The following is a 10,974-nucleotide window of genomic DNA, read 5'->3' as shown; positions in this document are numbered from 1 at the left end:
GAAGGAAGGAAGGAAGGAAGGAAGGAAGGAAGGAAGGAAGGAAGGAAGGAAGGAAGGGAGGAAGGGAGGAAGGGAGGAAGGGAGGGAGGGAGGGAGGGAGGGAGGAAGGAAGGGAGAGAGGGGAGAAAGAGAGAATTCCAATTCTCAAAAGGATGAAGCAAGAGGATCCAGAGTCAGACTCTGGGCTCCTTAATGAGATCTGTCAAAAGAGAGGGGAAAATGAAAGCAAACAACAGAAATCTCTTTTGATTACAAAGTCCCATCAAAAATATCTCCAATATATCAAGTTCCTTTAACTTTATCTATGAGTCCCTCACTCCAGGCAGAGTAGAGTGGCACATCCACAAGTTCCAGGGGCTAAGATGGGACATGTTTGGATGACTGCTGAACAAACATGATGACTTGAATTGACAGAGAGGCAACTAGACAAAGGAAATGGTGGGAACAGGAGAGCAGAGAGAAAAGCAGATCCCTGAGGACCTGCCCTTGAGTGAGGCATAGCTCCATGAACTTAGGCCAGAGATATTTACAGAAAGCCAGCAAGGGATGGAAATTAATCCAGGCAAATGGTCTTTTAGATTTTTTTTATCTGAATTCGTATTATGTTGTCATGGATGTTTTGTTAGCATGAATGTCTAGGCACCATCTGCATGTCTTGTGCTCACAGAGGCCAGGAGAAGGTGTTAGATCCTCTGGAACTGGAGTTACAGATGTGCTGGGAATGGAGCCCAGGTCCTCTGAAGAAAGAAGCCAGTGCTAGCCAGGCGTGGTGGCGCATGCCTTTAATCCCAGCACTCGGGAGGCAGAGGCAGATGGATTTCTAAATTTGAGGCCAGCCTGGTCTACAAAGTGAGTTCCCAGACAGAACCCTGTCTTGAAAAACCAAAAAAAAAAAAAAAAAAAGCCAGTGTTGTTAACTGCTGAGCCATCTCTTCAGCCCCATACCCAAACTGAGAGTCATTTGAAGGTGCTCACCACCCACCACGTGTGTAACAATACAGGAATACACTGACACCCAGAGTTCACACCAGGCAATCCACACGGACAAGACTAGATAGAGCGATGGCCCAATGCTCACACCTCAGGCTCACACTTCAGGCTTTCCAGAAGCGCATTGTTCTCAACCTGTGAGTCGTGACCCTTTGGGAGTCCCCTATTGGATAGTTACATTATGATTCATAATGGAAGCAAAATGACAGTTATGAGGTAGCTACGAAATCATTCAGGGGGTCACAACATGAGGAATCGCACTAAAGGGTCACAGCGTTAGGAAGGTTGGAAACCACTGCTTTAGAGTTAAGGAAGTAGTGGAACCTTTTTGTAGTGAAAGTAAGAAACCCAAGTGGTCACTGGTACAGTAGCCAGGAGGCTCTTGTTGGGAAAAGGATCCTGCCTGTGTCTGCATATGCTGGTGCCCATATGGGGAGGAGACAAACGACCATGCTAAAGCCTGCTTGACCGTATGTGTTTAAATCTTACCACTAGGGGGAGCACAAGGGTCAACTGGGACCCCTGAGTTGAATGGGGGTTTTTCCAGAAACAGGATCCCACCCACACCCTACCCCCACCCCACCCCCAGGGAAGGCAGAATAAGTTTTCCCAGTCCAAACTCTATAAAAGCCTGGAAGGTCTGGCTGCCACCATGTGATCGCTGACTCAAGGGCTTACCCACATTTTCCTCTTCCAGTTAAAGCAAACCACATTTTTTCCATTCCTCCCTTTTCCTGGTTGCCTGCAGCATGAAGCTTTTGTAACAAACACACTTTGGCCCAGAACATCACTGCACCATAGAAGAGCAGAGTCCCAAGACAGGAGGTTACCCATCCAAATAAACCACAGAGAAGGAACCAAGACCCTCACTCCAGGTCCAGGGCTTTTGTCATATAAGGGAGCATCTTTGTGTGGGCCTGGGGTCTCCCACAGGAGGATTTCCAATTTAAGGCCACAATGAGACTCTTTTAAAATAAGCGAACAAGTGAAAAATAATTTTTTTTTTAAAAAAAGGAATCCAGCCAGGCAGTGGGGCATACGCCTTTAATCCCAGCGCTTGGTAGGCAGAGGCAGGCAGATTTCTGAGTTCAAGGCCAGCCTGGTCTACAGAGTGAGTTCCAGGACAGCCAGAGCTACACAGAAAAATCCTGTCTCGAAAAAATAAATAAATAAATGAAGGAATCGGGGGGGGGGGGGCTAGAAAGATGCCTCAGCAGTTAAGAGCACTGACTGTTCTTCCAAAGGCCCTGAGTTCAAATCCCAGCAACCACATGGTGGCTCATAACCATCCGCAGATGAGATCTGACGTCCTTTTCTGGGGTGTCTGAAGACAGCTACAGTGTACTTACATATAATAAATAAATAAATCTTTAAAAACAAAAGGAATCCACAATTCTATGTAATAGAGTCTTAGGCTGTTCCTTTTCATGGATATCAACCATAATAGAGATGGCAGCGGGGTGGGGGAGAGTCTCTTCAGGATTCACGGCTCCCCAGAGCAGGTTCTGATGTGGATGCAAATGTTTACTGCACCCCACTCTCCCAGGGTGGGGGAGGGAGTACAAGGAGATAAAACCTTTCCTTTAGAACTGTTCTCTTAAGATGGACAGACTCCCGCCAGAACAGTACAAGGAGACCTTATCTTCTCCCTATCCCAGCCCCTGATGGTGCCTCAGTGGTCTTCTCAGTGACCGTGGACATCCATTCCCCCTGACAAGAGACTCAGGTCAGGTTCTGCCTCCTTCCTCGCCCTCTGCCCTCCACCCAGCTCCCCCACAGTCAATAGCTTCCCTGGCACAGACAGATGCCAGGTTTTGTGTTTCTGTGCCCTCACACACAGCTCCTCCTAGATGGACACTCCCTGCTCCGCCTAATTGCTGATGCCCCCTGACTTCCAAAGTCAGCTCTGTTCACAGACAGTGCCTGCTTGGGGCCTATCTTAGATGGACTCAGGGACGTGCATAGAATTGCCTGTTAGGGTCTCTCGAACCCCTGTCCGTGGATAAGGGTGGCTTCATGGTACTACACTCAACAAGAATAACGTGGTAAGACTAAGAAAATTTAGAAGGAGGGAAGGAAGCTCTCAGAGAATCGGCTACTGTTCAGACTGTCCCTCTGGCTCCCACCTGACTCCTCAGCTGACTTCTAGGTCCCATTGCCGCTCCTACCTTCCCATCTGTCCCAAACTGGTCACACCCCCTAACAGGGCGACATCCTTCATCCCCCTGCACCGCCCTCCTTCATTTTACCTAACCGCACCCCCTCAAATGCATCTGGACTTTTCTGTCCAGTGCCCCAAGGTTTTACTCCAGGGACTGGAGATACAAACAAGGGTCCCTAACTGCACAGCACTTGCAGGCTGCCCTCTTGCCCTGCCCAGACACAGTCAGGGGTCTACCTGACACCCCCGGGGTTCACCTTCACTCTCAGAGGACAAGGTCCTCACCAGTTCTCTCCATAAGACCACAGGAGCCCCAGCTCTGCCAGGCTTCCCTGACTGTAACTCTTACTTTGTGAGCACTCTCAAGAGACTCTTAAGTTGACCACACACCCTCCAAGTCTCCTGCCGGTCTCCTTCTCCCAGCTCCTAAGCTGCTTCAGGGAAGCTAGAACCTGTTGCTTTTCTATTCCTGTCCCCCAGTGAAGAACCTTTCTAAACTAGACTGTGAAAAAAGAATGTTTTTAACTGGGTCTATTATTAATGAATCAGTCTACTTACTGATAAATAGTGAAACCGGTCTACTGATAAACAGTAAAACAAGGGCTGTGCTAGGCTAACAAAGGCTAGTTGTGCTACATGAAGAAAATGTCTTCCTTTTATTTTTTTGTTTTTGGAGACAGGGTCTTTTTTTTTTTTCGAGACAGGGTTTCTCTGTATAGCTCTGGCTGTCCTGGAACTCACTTTGTAGACCAGGCTGGCCTTGAACTCAGAAATCCGCCTGCCTCTGCCTCCGGAGTGCTGGGATTAAAGGCGTGCGCCACCACACCCGGCCGGAGACAGGGTCTTCTGTGGCGTTGGCCTTCAACGTACTTTAACCCAGGAAAAAAATTAACTCACATTCTTTTTGCTTCTTGATATTTTCTGATGTTTCTGTAATAAGTATGGTTTGCTTTTGCAATGAAGAATGCTAAGGAAACTTCCTGCAGGGGTGAGGAAGAGAAAACTGTAAAGGATATTGAGAAGGACCTCTTCACCCAGTTGGAAGAATCAAGAAAGAATTTAGAGAGTCACGGAGCAGGACGTGGTGGCCTGAGCTGCTCTGGCAGGAGGACTGGAGTTGAGGATAGCCCGAGCTACATAAGCAAATTCCGGGTCAGTGGGGCTACAACAGCTAGATCCTACTTCAAAAGTAATGAAATCGCTGGGTGTAATGGTATATCCCAGCAGAGGCAGGCAGATCTATATGAGTTCGAGGCCAGCCTGGAGTTCCAAGCCAAACAGGACAGCATAGTAAGACTCTGTCTCAAAATAATAATAGATTTAAATAAATAATAAAAAAAGCACAATAGAATTTTCACGGGGGGGGCAGGGCGGCCAGCACACAGCACACACCCCTGCAGGCATGGAGGCTCGGCAGAGTAGGGGTGTGGCATCAGGTGGGGCAGGGAATGAACGGAGTAAATAGAGGATGGAGAAGGGTTTCAACTCAAGTCTCTAAACGTAGAAAGTTTCTGAGCAAAGGAAAACTGCTCCGATTAGCACCTGGAACATTCTAGCGGCCACCGTGCTCAAATAAGTGCGTTCAGCCCGAAAAGGTTTACAAGGAGGCGTCAGAGAGAACGCAAGCCAGGCAAACAGGGGCCGCTAGACTTGCGGCAGGAATCTGAAAAGGTTCTTTAGATTACATGGCCCTTGGGGGTCTTCCAACGTGAGCTCTTATGCAGAGCCCAGGATGAACTAGCATGAACGGGAAAGGCGAAGCCGGCACTCAACTCCCCGTAAAAGAAGTCGGGTATGGAGGTCCCGAAAGACCCCGAGACGGTGGGAAGAAGGAAGATGGAGGGAAAGAGGATCTCGGGAATCAGACGGCGAAAGTAAGGTGCAGAGAGAGCTCCGCACTGAGGGTGGAGCCGAAGTCCCAGAACCTGGGTCTGGGGAGGGGATTAGAGCATGGGCGGGGCAGGTGGGCCGGGGGGCGGGGTCGGCATCCCTCGGCACATGCGCATAGTAGCTGGCCGGGCGCCGTAAGGAGTGGCACTTTTTAAAAGTGGAGCCTCAGGCCAGACCCTAGCCGCAGCCTGTCTCAGTCGGTTGTTGAGTCTCTTCTGTCCCAGTCGTTCGTGCCTCTTGTCCCACGCAACTCCAGCTTGTACCATGCCGGTCAAAGGAGGTAGCAAGTGCATCAAATACCTGCTCTTCGGATTTAACTTCATCTTCTGGGTGAGTGAGAGGCGACTGTCGCGCTTCTCTCCGAGACCACCTGTTCTCAGGATCTGGACGGCGTCCGGGGCGGAGAGTGTCCCGGCGGCCGAGAGCGCGGGGAGCCGCTGGTACTGCGCGCGCCAGGCGGACTCCGGGCGAGTAGAGAAAGGCGCAGCAGCTGCCAGCTGGCCGGGCGGGACTGGCAGGTGGGCGGGAGGAGCATGTGGGTGGGAGAGCCGAGGGTCGTGGTGGCTCCGGCTGTGCACTTCGCTCCCGGGTCCTTCTACCGCCGAGTATTTGAGATGGGCTCTGTGCCTGCTCCCACCCGGAGCACACCCCGGGTGTGAGAGAGGAGTGAGGGAGAACCGGAGCAACCTTTTCGAGTAACTCGATGCCCTCCCCGGCCCGCGAGGCTCTTTGCCAGCAGGGCAGTTGAGCGTCTCCCACTTCGGTGGTCCCACAAGTGACAAGGGGTGCTACGGAGGGAGAGGAAGTGGGTGTGGGGAGTCTTCCCTGCACCTGGAGGACGGACATTCCTTGTTTAAGATCTGAACTCTGAACTGAAAACGTCCACGCCTCTCTCTGAGCTACCTGAAAGACTAGATTGTCTTGATTCTTTTTCAAGAGCGATAACTATCTTGGCTGTAGAGAACTCTGGGAGAGTTAGAGAAAAGAAGGCGGGGAAAGTGCCTATTGGCGCTTCTAGATGGGATAAATCCGGTGTTTCTGCATTTCCCAGGTAATCAGGCACTGCGGGCTTGAAGCCTCGCCCTAAAAATGTCCAGGTGGGGCCAAGGGGAATGGCCGTTCACCTGCAGAGGGCCCAGAGGCAGGTGCTAGTAGACTCTACAGATGGGCCTCTGGGTAGGGCAACAGAGAGTGTACACTCTCCCAAAACTAAGGGACAGAAGCAAGGGAATGCACGGAAGACCCTTTTGTCCCGACACAAATGGACGAAATTTGCTCCCAGGCAAGCGGGAAAGAGTTTAACTAGGCAACTCCTGTGCCACCAGAGACTTTGAACAACAACAGCAACAACAACAAAAAAAATGTCCACTATTCCTTTGGAGCTGGCCACCGGGATGCTCACCGACTTCCAGCAACTGTAAGGTTGAATCCTCTCCCGGGGTTGCTTGGAAGTGTTGCACAACGTGCAGCGACTACCCTGGGTTTCTAGGAGCCACCACACCCATACAACTTAAGAGGATGTCAGAGGGCATTCCCTGCTTGTGTTTCCCCAGCCCTGCAGACAGGCAGCCAGCTCCCAGGCTTGGCTTGGTCCACTCATCAGCTCCAGCGCCACAAAACAAAGTCTGAAGGCAGCCGGCCCCACCCAGCCCCGCCCTGTCCTTTGGGGAGTTTTCCTCTGGTCTGCCCTGCAGTCTCTTCCCTGCTAGGCTGTCCGTCAGTCCCCAGTCGCCTGCATAGATGGTGTGAAAGTTTGGCGCTAAGGGGAAACCACATAGTACCACAGCCTGCCTGCATCTCCCACTGCCTGCATCTCCCATCTGCCCCCATGGCATATGTATGCAAGGGGCCGAGGGGAGGGGTGCCCATGGCCACCCTATGTCTTCTCATTCTGTTGCCTGCTGGCCTACAATCTGCCCATCTTGTCGTCTCCTGCTGCCACTTCCGCTCCCGTCCAGAGCCCCCTGCCCTGCCGAGTCACTGCTGGTTGACCCTGCCTCCTGAAGCAGAACAATCTCACTCTAGAAGGGTTTGGTGTGGGGGTTGGGAACTGCATTGGAGATGATGTACCAACTGGAGGTGCTAGCTCTCCTGGCCACCGTGGGGAACCAGGGTGCCCAAGATCGCAAGCCGAGTTAGTGCTGCAGCCTCGGGCCCCTCGTTTGCTTTCTTTACTCTCCTGTCTCATAGGAGAGTAAAGTAAGTATTTTACAGTCTCCAAAGACGTCCCCAGGCTCCATGATATAACCAGAGTCAGAAACATCATTCCCATTTTGCCTATTGGTGACCAGAAATCTTGCCCGTGATATGTTAAGTGCTAAAGGCAGGGTCAAATGACAGGGTATTATCAAGTGAGGTAGTATTGGGCTGGAATAAAGGAAGGCTGAGAGGAAACGCCTCAAAATATCTTTTACGACAGGCGGTGATCGCTCTCTCCGGGGGAACCCTTGGGATCGTTATGATGTCACCTCTTCAATCTCTTGAGACCAGTGATTTATGAACTTGACATTTGGTGCCTGGTATGGGCTTTGGAAAGCAGAGGCCACCTTTGTCTGTAGAGGATACTGAGGGGCTGGATGGCAGGAATCCAAAGAGAAGCCAGCCTCTTGTAGTTGCAGTGGGACCGTGGAAGAGAGGGAGGACTGGAAAAGGGAAGTCTGCCTCTCTCGTAGGCCCCGAGCATGTCCCCTGCGGGCTGCACCATGACAGCTGAGCCTGGCCAGCCTGCATTTCTGAAGTTGGGTGTCTCATGCCCACAACCAAGCCAGCAACCAGTCTGTTTTCCGACAACCTCAGAGCCAGACCTCAAAAACCTATTTTGGTGGTTTCCAGATTTCCCTCAGATCTCCATATCTGTCCCTCCACTCTCTCCAAAAAAGAAAGAAAAGAATTGAGAAAGAAAACATCTTTCTAATGTCTGAATGGCAGGTGATAGAAGTGTTTCAGACTACAGTGTGGTGGCCACCTTGATCCAGGCCAGGAATGTGCCTTTCCCATTCTTGGTTTGTTTGTTTGTTTGTTTGTTTGTGGCCTTGCTATACAGCCTTGATCCTGTTGCCTCTGTCTGGCTTTTCCCTATCCTACCCATTCCCCCAGATCCCGCATAGCGAGGTCTTTTATGGTCTTTAGCCTAGGCAAAGGAAAGACCAGCTTGAGAGAGCCAGCCAGGTCCTGCTTCCATGCACTCTGACCCTCGATTTCTGCTCCTTCCCCATCCGGAAGGATGGAAGTTAACAGAGGGCTCTCCTCCACCTCCAGAAATGACATCACCTTCACGGAAGCAGCTTGGAAATGTAGGCAGAGAGCTGGACCCAGGCTTCAGAGCCTGGCAGAGGGGGGATTACTTGGGAACCACCAGCAGCTCACTTTTCTGATCCACACTGAAGTTTCCTCATCACAAAACCCGTGACTTGACGCAAAAGGTTTCAAAGGTCCATTCAAGATCAGTCTATAGAACAAGCCCTGGCCACCACACACCATCGTCCCACCTTCCCTCTGGTTAATAAGACTTCCCAGCAAGCCAGGTAACATAGGAGTAGGAATCCGGAAATCACGGTGGATAGTGAGAACTGTTCCCTGGCTTTTACCTGCGAGTATAAACCTGTGTCTTGGATCTTCCCTGTTCCTTTTTACCTTCCCTCACTCTTGGGGGGTGGGGTTCTCCTTATCCTCTGGTTCTGTGGTAAGTGCTCCATCGCCTTGGCCTTTTATGGTCATAGATTGTGATGGTCAGCGCACAGCCCTGGATTCAGCATCTTCAGCCCCTGGGCAGGTTTGCTGCTTCTTCCTGTAGCTCTGTTGTTCACTAGTAGAAAGTGATTTGAGGCCTTGGAGACGGTGGGAGCAATTCCCAGGTAAGTGTGGGTGTTTAAACCACAGATTAGGCCACACTCTTACTCGGTGTGGCAGTATGTACCGTGTAGCCTTGCGGCTTTTCCACATCTCCCTGCCACAGGAGCCGACGTACGAGCCGGCCTCACTCTTCACAGCAAAACGACTGACTCCATTTTGTACACATCTGACTCAGGGAGGAGTCACACCCACTCCTGAGAAATGAAGCTAGAGTGTTCCAAGGCATCAGGGTTCGAGTCGGGGCAGGCTGTGGAGGGTTAGGTGGCTGTAACAGGAGCCCCTCCCCACCCAAATTGCTTCTCTCAGAAGTTGTTTGACTTGGATGTTGGGTTGAACTGTGGCAGAAAATGGCTTCCCACAGAGCGCCTGGGCTGGAGCAACACTGCCCTGCTTGTACTGGAGTTGGCTGACTGGTTGGGAAGAGGGTGAGTCTAGGCCAAGTGTCTGCCCAGCTATGGAAAATAGGAACTGGCCCCTGCCTAGAGCTTTGGTTTCTCCCTAAACCCCAGCCATAGTTACCAGTAACGGAGATCAGGAATCCCGATCTCTGGGTGGTGGTGAGAACTGGGTTCATGTGAGCACACTCACACTCTTACACACACACACACACACACACACACTCACTCACTCACACACACACACTCTTCACAGACACTGCCCCTGTTTTCAGATTGCCGATGGCAACGTTCCAGACCTTGCTATGCAGAGCCGCCTTTGCTGCTGCTGGTTACTGGTTACTTCCCAAATTTGGACAGGCTTTGATAAGCAACAGTAGAGGAGTGGATCGGGATGGCCGGTCAGTGCTCCCTCTCCTAAGTGAGCCTTTCCTGGCTCCTGCCCTTCTTTGGGAGGCATTTTGGGCATGAACCTTTAATCTTAACACATAGGCCTGTGTGTCCTGGGGTGGTTCCGCCTAGTTTTGGGTTCAATTCAGTTTTTATATGGAGCTGTGGCCTCTGAAATGGGTCACACAGTTTGGGACCTAAAAATACCTTGGGTTTACAAGAAACATGTTTTCTTTGGTAGCACGCACAGCGGTAGCTGGTTTTGCCTGGGTGTTTTCTCATTTCTGGCTTGGGACAGGAGTGGAGGCTCAAATCTCAGGGTTCTGGTGGATTTGCAGTGCTGTCGCTGTCGTGCGTGCTGGGTAAACTCTTGTGGCATTCAGAAAAGAGATCATACTGTGACTTCTGAGTTCCTCCCTGTACTGGTTTGGTGAGCGTGACTTTAATAGGACCTGTCAACTTTTTGTATTCTTTTGGTTTTTGGAGCTTGGGGATTGAAGGCAAATCCTTGTACATGGAAGGCAAGCATTCTGCCCTTGAGCTATACCCCACCCCCTGCCCCAGCCCTCAAAGGGTTGGGTTTTGCTTTCCAGTCAAAGTCTTGCAGTCAAAGTTTTACTTCTCACACACAGAAGAGCGAAAACCCTCTTCATTTCAGAGGCTGAAAATCTCCCAGACCTGGGACTACCAGATGAAGTGTATTTCAACTAAAAAAGCTTTGGTTTTTAGGTTAGTCTTAGTAACTTTTTGTGTGTTGTGTTTTTGAAGTCTGACTGCATGACACCTGGCTGCTTCATTCTGTGAAAACGTCAGGCTGGTCCAGGGGCATTTTTTTTTTTTTTCCATCAAGTGGTGGCATGCAGCTGTGGAAAGCAACATCCTGTCCCCAGATGAGACAATTTTATAAAAATTATATCCATCCTGGTAATTTTCTACCCCATCCACCCAAGAAAATACTTAGTCATGGATTCCTGTGGGGAGGGGTGCTTGTCTGTTTGGGGGGGTTGTTGCTGTTTTGGGTTTTGTAGAGTTTTTTTTTCTATTGTTATTATTTGTTTGGTTTGTTTTTTGAGACGGGGTTTCTCTATGTAGTTCCAGTTTGGCCTCAGAGATAAATCCTCCTGCTTCTGCCTCCGCCTCCCAAATGGGATTAAAGGCATGGGCCACCAGCCGGGGGCGTGGTGGTGCACGCCTTTAATCCCAGCACTCGGGAGGCAGAGGCAGGCGGATTTCTGAGTTCAAGGCCAGTCTGGTCTACAAAGTGAGTTCCAGGACAGCCAGGGCTACACAGAGAAA

The 10,974-nt window shown here is 50.8% G+C and overlaps 1 protein-coding gene and 1 long non-coding RNA gene across 2 annotated transcripts in view; one reads left to right on the top strand and one right to left on the bottom strand.

Annotated features, from left to right (window-relative positions):
• The window catches only part of LOC110316542, a 15,573-nt gene extending 10,055 nt beyond the window's left edge, over positions 1-5,518 (bottom strand). The window contains exon 1 of the long non-coding RNA XR_002380274.1: positions 5,342-5,518. This is a non-coding gene — a long non-coding RNA (uncharacterized LOC110316542). The remainder of the gene's footprint in view (positions 1-5,341) is intronic.
• Positions 5,176-10,974, top strand: part of Cd9 (CD9 molecule) — a 34,002-nt gene continuing 28,203 nt past the window's right edge. The window contains exon 1 of the mRNA XM_021190909.2: positions 5,176-5,371. Coding sequence (XP_021046568.1) covers positions 5,306-5,371 — 66 coding nt within the window. The 5' untranslated portion in view covers positions 5,176-5,305. The remainder of the gene's footprint in view (positions 5,372-10,974) is intronic.

The sequence above is a fragment of the Mus pahari genome, chromosome 2 (assembly GCF_900095145.1).
Source record: "Mus pahari chromosome 2, PAHARI_EIJ_v1.1, whole genome shotgun sequence".
In the NCBI taxonomy this organism is placed as follows: domain Eukaryota; kingdom Metazoa; phylum Chordata; class Mammalia; order Rodentia; family Muridae; genus Mus; species Mus pahari.
Note: the sequence above shows the minus strand (reverse complement) of the source record. Positions and strands in the feature narration are given on the sequence as shown.